Genomic DNA, 14,029 nt, shown 5'->3' on the forward strand with positions numbered 1-14,029 from the left:
TTAAGAAGAGGAGTGGAAAAGAGCCCACTTTTCCTCTAGCAAGAAAACTGAGTTTTGATTGGCTGGCATAATTTTTCGGGCATTCAGCCTGCCTCCAGGTTTTCGCGCCAAAAATTCATGAAAGAGTTTAGATTTGTCGTTACCTGGTCTGGCGGCCCTGGTGTCCACTCCGAACTTGATCGGCCGGCCAATCACCCCCTCCTTCAGTCCAGGTCCAAATGCCTCCACCGACTGAGAGTTCACACTGGGCTGGACTATGACCTTGAACGGGGATCCAGGCACCTGTCTGTCTGCATACGTCACGTGCATCAAGTACATGCCTGGAGTTGGTTAACATACTAATATAACACGCTATATAATAAAAATTGTTATGATTTAAACAACTTCAATGTATCATCAAAAGGTGGTTACTAATGATGAGGGGTTTTGAAGACAAAGACCATGCGTTTAATCATCTTGAGCTCTCAGTTTTACTTTGTGAACGCCATGCTTTGATTTCTCGGCGGAATCAAACAACTTATGATATTTTGTATAAACTAAAAGACATTAATCGTAGTTGATGGTTTTTTATGGGGTTCTTTTTCAGTTTGCCAACCCTCGTAAAATAATATAAAGTTATTTAAAAAATGTTAAAACAGTCATTCGCATGAAAGAATTCTTGTAAAATTTTATTCACTTGTTCACGTTAACACGTTTTATTGCAATTAAGCACATCGAAAGACATTTTATTTAGCTTTCGTAATTTGAATTTCAGAAAAATTCAGAGGGGGTGGGGCTATTAAATAAATGATTTTTTTGCTTGCCTTGCATGTATGGATTGTAGGTCGCATGATAAATAGTGTCACTCTTTTTGGACACTTCCACTTTCACGTCTCCATGTAGTCCACTCATTCTCACCTCCGGCTCACCTAAACACGGGAAAACATTCGTAATAATTTGCGTTAAATAGTTAAATAGCTACCGTTTGCTTGTAACCCCAAGGTTTGTGGTTCGAGGCCCACCTTGACTCGTGCACGCTCTTGAGAAAACAATTAGCTGCTCAGGGCCTGACTATAATCGAATATCTTTCTTTATTAGAGGAACAACACTGTCTTCTCAGCAAAGAGCTGAATTTGCTCACATGTTGTTTTTCCTTTGATGATACAAGACTTGAATCTTCTTAAAATAAGTAAATTCGACAAGAAGTGTTCAAATCGATTCATACATTTCGGCCGTTGGCAGAACTATATTGTACAAGCAAGCAAGTTCAGATTCCGCCCCAAAAGAAGTTGACAGATAAGCTAACGAAGATTTTTGTATCAACTCGCTTCATTGGGAAAGCAAATTAATCGCATTTTAATTTGTTTTTTAGTTCGGTCAATTTGATAAATTTTAAGGACTTATGAGTTCCGGCACTGGATTTTTATTGGAAGAAACTTGATTAAATTTTAGCTTTATTGTCAGTGTCTAAAAAGTGAAAAGTAATCGATTAGAATCAATTAAAAACGGATTATATTGCTATTATTAAATAAAGCATTAAAAACCAGCACTAAAAATCAATTATAATCGATTTTTTTTTCACTTTTATAAATAAAGACAAGGAAATTCCATTATCACTGACTGGTGAGATGAAAATTTCAACGCGCACAAAGTGTTTTAATTCTGCCTCGTTTCGGTTCTGAGGCAGATCGGTTTCGGGTAGCTGGCCGATTGACAACATTTCAATTCATACGTAAATTAACCGTAATTATCGAAAATTACAAGTCAAGTCAACAAAGAATAACGAACTGCCATAAGTTTTGGTATTTAAAAGCAGAATTATTCAATGTCATAAAATACGCAAAATGAAAACATTAAAAAGTCAACTTTAAAATGGCGCCTGAACAATTGTGAACTTTTTTTCGATCTTTCAGTTTTCGACTTTTTTCACTCTCTGTTCTTCGTTCAGCAGAAAATTCATTGGTTACTTTTCTGCGTTTCAAACTAAAGTTGGTTGCTTGTTTTCAACTTTTTTTTCTTTTTTTACGATGACTGTCGCATGTGTCTTATATCTATTTTTGCGTTCAGTATTTTCATCACACCAGGCAGAAAAAACGACCTAATTTGAAAACAACGTTTGTATTTTTTCTAAGACTATGGTCAGAACATTCTTTGCTGTTTGCACAGTAACCGGCTATCCTTGTTTCATTTTGTTGTCTGAGTGGAGCATGGGAATCAAGAGACAATTTAGAGCAAAAAAAAACATTATAGTTGATTTCTTTCCACTTTTCTTAAATGGGTTTGTCGATAATTTTTGAGAAGTAATTTGTTGCTTCCAGGGAATGTGAAAAAGTACACAATTTCAATCTGATTTGGATCTTCATTTTGAGCAGTATAGAAGCACGGACTAGTTGTTGTGCAAATAGTGCTCTCATAATTTCGACCACTTTGATTTAGGAAAAGAAATGGAAAAATTAACAAAAAAAATGAAATCATTTTGGCAGTTTTCGGCTACATTTTTGTTCTAAAAAGATATAATGCTGAAATGCTGAATCAGGCAAAAAATTCAATAGCGAGTGCTGGTAAATCAAGAGGGGATTCTTTGGGGGGGGGGGGGTTGCAAGTTTGCCATGCAAAGGGTTAGCCTTTTGCAGCTATTTGCCCCTGGTTACAAAAGCTGAAAAAAGGTTGGAGCTCGAACAAAATATACAAGTCAGCCTCTGATCAAGGGTTTTATTGAAATCTGAAAACGTGGAAAAACTTCAAACCAATTTTAAATGACACTGAGACTCGTTTTTTGAGGTTTTTTTTTCCAGAGAGACAAGAAAAAAGAGACAACATCTCGATAACTTATTACGATCAGAGAAACGCCTCTTTTCAGTCAAAGCGAATGATTTTTAAACAAACCCACATACTTGAAGAGTTTTGATGCGTATCCGCAGCGCTGGATCTAGAACGTTCTCCAGGGGAGGGAAACGTTTTGTTTAGGTCAATCAAATTGATTTTCCGAGCTCTCGCGAATCACTATAATGATCCTAATTTCATACTGCCCCGCAGTGAATTTGAAAAACGTGTTTAAGACATTTTTGGAAAGTGTTCATCAAAAATCCGCATTTTTTGGCGCGCGTTCCAACCTCTAATTTAGTGTATGGAAAAAATAGGGTCGACCTAAAATGAATGTCGTCACAAATATTGCCAAAGAGCCGACCCTTTAAAAGGTCAGGGGGTCAGTCATTGAGGGAGGCAGGCGCCCAACTCTTCACCCGCCGTAAATCAGCTACTGCAAAACAAACCTAGAGTTCTGAGAATAGAGTGCTCATATTAAATTTGGGTGAGAAAAATCAGATGAGTCAAATACTCCCTAGCTATTTTATCCAATCACTTTCTTCGAAAAAGGAACCAAAAAAGCTATGATTCGATTCTATTTGTAGTTATTTGGCAAAATGCAAGCTAGAAAGAAATTAAATTTACATAGCAAAAATAAAGCTAGAAAAAACAATCTATTGCATTTCGACTCAATATTGGTAAACTTAATGTATATTTTTTCGAAGCGCGGAAAAAATGAGAGCTATACTAACTTGACATCTCCGTTATCCACTGTGAAAAGCAAATTGTTTTTTCTTACGAAGGCAGGGAAACAGTTGTTTTTTCTTACGCTCAAAGCTTCTTTTCTGATTGACTCGCTTGAGCCTGATTACGAATGAAGTAGCTTTAGTACGATAAACGATTTCATTTGACTCTCTTTTTTGGCAGTTGAGCTCAAAATTTTTTGCCAGTCGCAAAATACGGTCTTTATAGTGATATGGGAGGGCTCAGAAAATCAATTTGGTTCACTCTAGAGCAATTCATTAAATTTTTTGAGAAAAACTGACAAACCACCCCAACCCCGCCTCGTCATCTAGAAAAAAACTAGACCTACCCCGGGTTCACAGTATACATTGGAACGCAAAACAGTTGGCCAAAATAGGGTCTTTATAGTGATTTGGGAGGGCTCAGAAAATCAATTTGGTTCACCCTAAAGCAATTTATCAAACTTTTTGAGAAAAACTGACAAACCATCCCAACCCCGCCTTGTCATCTAGAAAAAAAACTAGACCTACCCCTGGTCCACAGTACACATTCAAACGCAAAACAGTTGGTCAAAATGGGATCTTAATAACAATTTGCGAGGGCTCAGAAAATCAATTTGGTTCACCCTAAAGCAATTTATCAAACTTTTTGAGAAAAATTGACAAACCACCCCAACCCCGTCTCGTCTTCTAGAAACAAACTAGACCTACCCCTGGTCCACAGTACACATTCAAACGCAAAACAGTTGGTCAAAATGGGATCTTAATAACAATTTGCGAGGTCTCAGAAAATCAATTTGGTTCACCCTAAAGCAATTTATCAAACTTTTTGAGAAAAACTGACAAACCACCCCAACCCCGCCTTGTCATCTAGAAAAAAACTAGACCTACCCCTGGTCCACAGTACACATTGGAACGCAAAACAGTTGGTCAAAATGGGATCTTAATAACAATTTGCGAGGGCTCAGAAAATCAATTTGGTTCACCCTAAAGCAATTTATCAAACTTTTTGAGAAAAACTGACAAACCACCCCAACCCCGCCTTGTCATCTAGAAAAAAACTAGACCTACCCCTGGTCCACAGTACACATTGGAACGCAAAACAGTTGGTCAAAATGGGAACTTAGTAACAATTTGCGAGGGCTCAGAAAATCAATTTAGTTCACCCTAAAGCAATTTATCAAAATTTTTGAGAAAAATTGACAAACCACCCCAACCCCGTCTCGTCATCTAGAAGAAAACTAGAACTACCCCTGGTTCACAGTATACATTGGAACGCAAAACAGTTGGCCAAAATAGGGTTCTATAGTGATTTGGGAGGGCTCAGAAAATCAATTTGGTTCACCCTAAAGCAAGTTTGTCAAAACTTTTGAGAAAAACCGACTTAAGAAAGGCTTATCGTACAGTTTTCATGGAAAATAAATGTATGGAAAGCATTTTTTTCAGTTGAATAATTTTTTCATCAAAAATTATCTTAATATTGTTTAAAACCATACAAAAACAATATGATGGCAGTTTTGGTTACATAAGAGCAACTTTGGCAAACAAAAAAAAATGCTTGACAAACAACTTTATATTAGAAAGTTGTATGATAAGCATTTTTACCAGAAAAAAAAACCATCTGAGGTAAAAATTGTAAACACTTTTTTGAACGCAGACTTGCTTCTGTGCTCGAATATACACTTTACTTTTTTCTGTTCTCTATTAAAAATTGAAACTTTTTTTTTCAAATGAGGTTGACAATCAAAAAATACACCAGTATTTAATTTATGCTAAAAAGATGGGATGTTGTTAACTGTATGCTCCTTTTTTGCAAAAAAGAAACCAATTCGTTACAAGGTGCAAAATTCGTATATGCTTAAATATGTTCAACTCTTCTTTTATAAGGTAGCCAATTCGTTACAAGGTGCTTATAGGGGAGCATTTTGTTAACAAAATCCAAAAGGTGGTGTAACATGGTTGTTTGCGTATTTAAGCTTACAATCATACATTTAGTTACATCAACATATTATTCCTTTTAGTAGATTTAAAAGATTTCTTCTCTAGGTTCGTTCTTTTTTTCCTAACGACACCGCAAAGTCGTCCCTTGAGCAGTGAATTCAGTGGTGCGACCGAGATTCACTACTATCTACAATCCCGACAGGGTTATTTTGGTGGCAACTATTCTGTATTGTATTATGTTGCTTGCCCCTCTGTGTATTGCTCTTCGGCTGTCTTGTCTCGTCTACTCGATACAGTCGCAAGAATTTCCGATGATAAATTAATTAGATGATTATATGTCCAATTACACAAAGCTCTGAGTGGCCAGGATATAATCTAATAATCGAGTCAAAAGAAAAAATTCCGCGATTTATCGGCCAAATTGCCTAATTGCAATTTACTTCCAACTAACTTCACTAACACTAAACTATTCTCTCTCTAGAAAATCTCTGACGAGAAGCAACTATCTACTATTTCTGCTACAGTTGTTCTCTTACTTCGAGAACCAACTACTCGATTCGCTAGCAATAATTCTTCTCTCTGACTAACGGGGAACCAACTATACTCTCTCTCTCAGTATCAATTGCTCTCTTCTCTGACTGAGAACCAACTAATCCTAATAGTAACTAACAACTGTTCTCTTCTCTGACTGAGAATCAACTACCCTTAATAGTAGCTCACAACTGTTCTGACTCTTAAAGGCTCTCCGGTACCCTCCCATTCTTTATCTTTCTTTACATTAGTTTTACTTAACTCACTCCATTCCCTATCAGTCCTGGCATCCGCCTAAATCACCCGTCCGCACATGTTTTAGGACTACATCCCTCACTTCCACGTGGGAACTTCGGTTTCTTTTATCAATCTTTTCACGCTTATTAGATACCCGGTATGCGGTAGCTGTCACAATTTCAACAAGCAAACAAATTTCATACCACTCTAATTAACTAATTGCTGACCTCAGTGACTTCAGCCCTCGAGTTCAAATAATCTCTAAACCATGCTATGATTACCCATTATTCCTCCCAAGGTCTTTATTTTAAATATCCCGTTACCGTTCCGACCTCCCAAAGGTAGGGGAGACCCTGTTTATGGGTAGCTAATTCGTTTCAGGCATCTAAAATTTCTATCTGTACTCTATTCAAATCCCGACCTTCTTGCTACAAGGGTAAGGTAGTTCGTATATTAGGGGTCAAATCAAACCAAAAAGTCACCTCCGGAGAGCCAAGTATATTTACCGTCTGTTCATACTATCTAGAAGACCTAATTCTCATGCTACGGTCCTGTTACCATCAGTTTCCTCTGGGACTACTTTTCTTTAGTCTAGTTGAATTGCTATTAATAGATCATTCGCCAAGCTAAACTGACCCCATTATTTACCAAGTCCACTTTGAATTAAATCCTTTACTCCAAGGTTGCAATGTAAAAGCTATATCTCTATCAGCTTCTGCTCTAGTTACCGATATATAAGTTTTCCTCCAATTTTTGCAAGGTGACCCTTTCTCATTTCCAGGGGTTGAGCTGGGGAATACGCCACCTTCCGGTGTTAATCCCGAAGTTTTTTATACAATTTTGGTCGTAAACGCCCAAAGGTCAATTTGAGGTCATCCCGGGGTCATTCGGGGTCAATCTTCGACCTTCAGGTTTAGAACCCCATAGGGGTCCTACCTACCAAGTTTCATCCATATCCCGTTAATGCTTTCAAAGTTCTCCCATTTCTAGGGTCCATTATCACTTTCCCGGGAAAAGGCTGTTAACACCGGAAGGAGTCGCCGGAGGGGTTTCGATCACAAGGAGTCTTTTTTCGGGTATGAGTTGTACAATCTGATGCCGCCATAAAATTGGTATGCCCTCGGTCATCGTTTCGCGTAAATTGCCTATTTCCGGTCTAAGGGGGTGTTTTTCCAAGTGCTAATAGCTTCCGGTTCAGCCGCTGGGTTTGGCTGAAATGATAATACTGATGTATCTCGTTGCTACCTACTCTAAAACAGTTTTAGCTCCCTGCGTTCAGTGGGGTCCGAGAAACGACTCCCGGAAGTCGGGGTGAGGTCTATTTGCATAGGGCATAGCACCGGAAGTAGGGGTCCCGGGGGTCTGGGGTTCTAAACTTAAGCTTCCCTCGACGGGGTCTACGACATACTAGAATTTGAGCCCATTCCAACCGCTAGTTACCGAGTTCTGATAGGGTGATTTGCACTTCCGGGAACCGTTATCACTTGGGGCCGGGGAGTCCGAAGGGTCTGGATTTTTGCATGCCCGGGTCAAATCATCTCTAGTATCCGTCCTATAGGCTTTGCTGTACTACCGTTTGTTTGCTGTACTACTTAACTTAATGACGAATTAATCTTACGCTCAGGTTAATAAAGCATGTAATCACCAATTCTACACTTTTCTCCACATCGGTTTTTTATATTAAATCGCTAGCATTCTGTGCACAGATAATAAAACAAACTAAAACCAAATCATACCAAAAAAGAACACATAAATTTGTTTCACATATTCAGTTACTAGCTTTCTGTGCACATCAGTAGAATTCTGGACGCATTAGTAGAAAAAATATAGCTTTCACTGCAGCCTTGTCTAGTACAATTTACAAAATCTGATTTACGTATTTGCGTACTCCATTTGACTGAACGAACCGAAAAAATGAAATTGACAAAAATATGATTTAATTATGGTCTGACGAGGAAGAAAGGATGGAAGCGCTGTATTCTGAGAACAACTCTGCCAATAATGACAGCAATGACCACGATGAAATTCCTGGCTCTCCCTTTTCGCAGTTGTCGAATGGGTTGCCGACATATTGCCCAGATCAGAATACACTTACCTTTCAAACAACTACCCAGACGTTCCATTCTTCTTTTGATCCGGATTTATTGAATACATTCGATCATAAAAATTTTGTTCCAACTTCTGTAGAAGCTATCAGCTTCGATAGTACAACCAAAGCAACGTCTGACAAAAATGACTCACCTTATTCACTACTAGAAGACGAACGTTTCCGTGGGTTTTCACCCCTCCTCGAAAGAGTCAATCCATTTTTGTCTTCGCCTGATTATGATTTATTTGATTCGTTTGATCTTGACAAAACGGAAAGTGTTGCCCGAAACCATGACGACATCTCGTTGAAATCGGTCATTAATTCTTCGGACGATCTCCCAGTTGAAAACCAAATCACGTGTAATGAGTCAGATTACGAGAACATTGGAGAAAGTTCAACGGAAATTGACAGTTTGGAAACTCCATGTGATGTAAGCTCCAGAAATGACCACTTTACCCATAGTGCCATTTGGAATTCAGAGCCTTTCTTGGGCAATAAAAAAATTCATAATAGAACAAGAGGCATCGATGAACACGAAATTACCAATCAAGATCAAACCTCGTTGGGCCAAAGCGAGCAAAATAGACGGACGTATTCCGTCCACGGAGTTCCGCTTAGGATCTGCTCATGCTGGTCGAAAGCTGCAACGATCCATGGCATAGATGCAACTTGTTTCCCAATCGAGCCTGTGACGGAGAGGACAGGCAATATCGGTGATGATGGCCTGGTTGGTCAATCGGGCGGAGCCGTAGACGGACTAATAGAGCTCAATCACCCACTGGATCATACTAATTCCGTCGAAGATATTACTACTGTCAAGCCATCAACAGAAACGTCTGAAGCTGAAGAGTCACATAAATCAATGACTATGCCAACGTATGTCACACATGTCAACGACAGAACTAGAGAAACGAAGCCAGAGCCAGTTCTCGAAGACAGCACCCCCATCGTCAACCGAGAGGCAGACTCAGAAAACACTGAACTAAATTCAATGCTGATTGCATGCCAGACTGAAGAAGATATCAATAATTTTTTCGAAAACCAATTAAATTCCTCGATGTTGGGAATCGGGAGTAACGGAAAAAGAAAAAGTCCGAGGTCTCATACTCTCGAGGAGCTGCGGGACGTTGTGGTTCCACAACTTGAAGCACTCTTGAGATATCACGAAGCCATGGGTTTGAATGAGATAACTATTGCAACAATTCGAAAAGTTTTGCTCAAGAGGAAAAACAACATACATGGACAAGTATCCAAAAGGAAGAAGAAAAAAGAAGCCGCCTCTGCTATCTACCAAGCCTCTATTACTGAGCAAGATTTGGAAAAAGAAAAGAAAAAGAACGAAGAGATGCGTGAACTCTTGATCCGTCTGACACTGAAACCAGACACCGAAGTTGCAACAAGCGTGAAAAAAGAGATCCATGGGGTGCTCACAAAAAGTAATAAATGGAAATAAATTTTTTTAATACTTTGTGTTCTCTATTTGGAAGACTGAATCTGATTTTTTCATTAGTTGGAGTAAGTTATTCATTGGAATAAATTAATCAGCTATTAGTTTTTGTTCTTAGAGACCTTCAGATTCTATTGGAAGCTCAGTTATTTATGATCTAAGAACGTATACTGTGCTGATTTAAATTATCCGGAGAAAAAATAACGAAACTTGAATTTTAAAACACGTTTTTCTCAAATTTGGATTAGGGTAACAAAAGGTGAAGGGAACAAAAGTTGCTTAAAATTTCATCAGATATAATATGGTGCAATTTGTTCTTCGAAAATCTCAACCAAAATTTATCACAAAAATGGTTAATTTTGGCTTTTCATTAATCAAGATCTATTGAGAGAAAGTCTAGACATTAGCCATATCCACAGTCATAGTCAAGAAAGAAAATTGGAAATTAATTTTTTGTAGAAACATGACTAAATTTTCAAAAGTTTTTTTTTAGTTTTGTTTTGTATTTATCGATGTTTTGAAGTTTGTTGATTCCAATTAAAAAACGTCAAAACAACTGCTAAAATTCTCAAAACAGAAAAAAAATACTGAAAAAAGAAATAGGCCCCACTTGAACGAATCGCCTCTCGTGACTGGTTTTCCGGAAAGTAGGTTTCCGAGAGAATCTTCGAGCAAATAGCAGTCAGCTTTCACGCTCTTCCATTCAGGTTAGCGCCAGGGAGAAGGATTAAGTAGATTGATAAGTGCGTGGATGATGTATAGTTCATTCAAGCAAAGTATTTCTTTTTATGATTAGCTGAACGAACTGTTAATCGCACACCCGTTTTTCAGTTTAAAAAACAAATTGGAATAAGGAATCCACAAGTTTGAAATGAAAACAACTTTTTCTTAAGGTTTCAGCCAATCAAAAGGTTCGTCGTTACTGCAGCAACTAGTTGTGATCTTTTTAATAATTTAACACCTTTATGGCTTTTATGATATTTCAGTAAAAAAAATAGCCACCCTGTAGAGATGTAATTCAAGAGATAAACAAAAGAGGATTTTTTCAATTTTTTAATTGTTCCGCTTTTTATAATGGGATGCGAGGGGTAATTTAAAAAAATAGTTGTATGATTTGTTATAGTTTGAACAATTAAATCACGAGGACTAACAAGCATTAGGATTAAGCTTCTAGGATTAAGGCGTAGGCTAGAGACTGAGAAAGAATCGGATGTTTGACCTGAGGATTGAAAATACATAGTTATTGTTGAAGAATGAATTGAGAAAATAAATATAAGTAACATCACAAACTAAGAATCACAAAAGTTATGATTAATAAATTACTGACTAAATAATAATTTTATGGTTACTAGTTGACCTTGTCTGAGTTTAATCCGTTTTTCGTTTCAATTAACCTGTATTACCTTGAGATGGTCTGAATTGGTTTTGTCCAGTATCTGTCAGCAATCCATGAAGGTTCGATAAACTTGATCCACCTAAGCCTTGCTCAGGACTTCTGTCAACAAGTCAGCGTCCATGATATCAGTAGGTAGAGCAATACTGGAGTTAAATTGTCTCACCTTTCACTAGTTCTCGAACAAAAAAGATTTTCACATGGATGAGCTTCGTTCGCTTCTGCACCACAGGACTGATGCACATCCTGATGCAGCTCTGGTGGTCCTCCTTGATGACTGTTGTTCCGTCATTCACTACACCCATTTCATCAAAAAGTAATCCCAGATAAAAAACCTCTTGAACCGCTGCTGCCATTTTTGGGTACTCAGCCTCAGTGGTAGATATGGCTACAGTTCGTTGCTTCTTGGTGCTCCAACTAATTACTGCCCCTGCTTTTTGAAAATGAAAACTCTAGCCAGTATTTGACTAACTATCATCCAGATCTCTAGCCTAGTCAGAATCTGCGGATCCATAGAGTTTTTTCTACACCATCAGCGTCCTTGGTGTAGCATAGCTCAATTTTTTCTCTTTGAAGCCACTTTGCAGCCACCTAGTGAATTCTTCTTTGCAGCCGGACTCTCCTAAAAACGGAAGAAATGCGTCACAGTAGCTAGGACATCAGGCCTTGGTTGCTTAGCAATATGTAATAATGAGCCCACAATGCGTATTTAGTCCTCAGCCTTCATGGACGCTGCGCCTGTTGACATAGCTTCAGAGCAGTCCTTCTTCCATAGTTGTGAGCTGAAGCCCTCTGGTGTGCCCACTGGTTTGCAATCAGCTACGCCAAAACCTTCCAAGCAGTCGTCGATGTAACGTGATTGATTCATTGTTAGCGTCCCAGGTGACTGCTTCAATTGCATTCCCAGGAACCAGGACGATGCTACTAAGGCATCCATCTTGAGTCTTTCGAAGAAACGGCCACTCATCTTGACAACCTTGTCTTGACGTCTGCATTCAACGATGATGTCATCTACCCAAACTAGCACATAAGTCATTGAACCATTCTTTTAACTCATAATGAACAAACAGAAGTCGTTGCTGCTTCTAGAGAACACTTAATCCTGTCGGAAAGAGCTCAGCGTCTGGCAAAAGTCTCTTCCTTCCTACCACTGTCCTTTAAGACTTCAGTACACACCTTTAAGACTTCAGTTGTTACCGCTGCTGAACCTCTTTGGCTGCTCCATGTGCACTGTCTCTATTAGAGGAGAATTGGAGAAGGCTGACTGAAGATCAGTCTGATTAAGATCATCTTGTGCCCCAGAGCCAGCATTATCATCTTTCTTTAGGGCTTACAGATCGGAGCGAACGTCTCCATGAAGTCAAGTTCTTCCAATTGTTTGAACCATTTCACTACATACCGGTGTTTCAACGCAATTATAAAACAGAAAATATATATGCAAAAAAAACAAGACCAGATCGCCAAGCGGACTAAGACAAAAGCTAGACATAGTAGCAGTAGCCTCAGATGACGTAGGTTCGAGTCCCCCTCCTACCCATGTTTTAATATACTAAAGAAGGGGGGTTTTATCATATTTAAACTGTTTTTGGTTCTAATTCGGTTCAGCCTTGATTCAGGCTGACCGCCAAAAAGAGCAATTTTTCTCAAGGACGTTACCGACCGGTTCTTTTGGCTAGCTTGGGCCAATTTGTTTATTGAAGCTGAATATTGGTGTTATAGGAGCTTACGTTTTTGGATGAAAATTATCAAAATTGCCGATAAATTTATGTTGCCGATAATACGATTTTATTATTGATTCTTTTTGACTTCAAATTCATCTTACGGAGATAGAGCGCACATTTTGGCGCCCCACAAAGGACTCGCAATCCGACTGACGGACAGAAACGCGACACAGCTAAGCAAGTTTTCATCCGGGACGTCGCGAATGAGCTCGAAACATTTATAACTTCAGTCGCTAATTTATCAGTCGCTGTTTTCACAGAACGAGTATCTCTCCATTCCGCCTCTGAATAGCTCAGAGGAATGACCGCAAAGTGGCCCAGGATCCCAACTGTTCGAGAGTGACTCGCAAGGACCCTCGAAGAGTGATTTTAGTTCATCGGCAACTTCAAGTAAGAATTACGCAAGTAGCAATGTGAAATTGACAGTGTATTATAATGTTGAACTATTTTTGAATAGATCTCTGGAAAATAGGTCAAGTGGTTCACTAAGAGTGTGATTAACCGTGTTAAGACTATGACTTGGACTGAAGTGATTTAAATTCCAAGTCAACAGTAGACGTTTTGTGCGAGTACAAGTCAACTGCAGTGGCTTTGTGTAAGTAAGAATAGTGATTGCTAAACAATTTCTCTGCGACTGACCGAAGGCTTGACAACCCGAAACCGGTGACCCCCCCAATCTCTAAAACTGTAAGACTAGATTAGTTTTAAAAAACATTCTATTTAAGCTATAAATTTATATACGATGTGTTGTATGTTCAAAATTTTCTCGCAAGCTAGCACCGGTAGTTTTTCTCAAAACTCAAAAGTTTTGGACAGTTCCGTTGAACTGAAATATCTTACAATCGGTTCTTAGACAATCTAATTGACATTTTTTCTCGATACCAAAAATTTTTGGATAAATGTGAACAGAATAATAATCCGTGAATCTGGAACATAGACAAGGGGTACTAGACTAGTTTTTGGATTGGTTTATGACTCGAACCTGCGGATCAAAACTTTCCGAAAAAATTTTAGGAAAAAAAAAATTGCCAAAAAATCCTCAAAACGTCCACAGAATTCTGCGGAACTGTGCTGTAACATGACACAAGCCTTATGTTAAGTGGTCTGGTAGCGAAATATTAGGCAAATTAAGTTGAGTTTTTT

At 38.5% G+C, this 14,029-nt stretch overlaps 1 protein-coding gene across 1 annotated transcript in view; it reads right to left on the reverse strand.

Annotated features, from left to right (window-relative positions):
* Window positions 1–14,029, reverse strand: part of LOC134854878 (filamin-A-like) — a 76,742-nt gene continuing 62,713 nt past the window's right edge. The window contains exons 19-20 of the mRNA XM_063871237.1: window positions 804–908; window positions 1–320 (exon numbers count right to left, since the gene is read on the reverse strand). Of these exons, the coding sequence (XP_063727307.1) occupies window positions 1–320; window positions 804–908 (425 nt within the window). The remainder of the gene's footprint in view (window positions 321–803; window positions 909–14,029) is intronic.

Source organism: Symsagittifera roscoffensis, chromosome 9, assembly GCF_963678635.1.
Source record: "Symsagittifera roscoffensis chromosome 9, txSymRosc1.1, whole genome shotgun sequence".
Classification (NCBI taxonomy): domain Eukaryota; kingdom Metazoa; phylum Xenacoelomorpha; order Acoela; family Convolutidae; genus Symsagittifera; species Symsagittifera roscoffensis.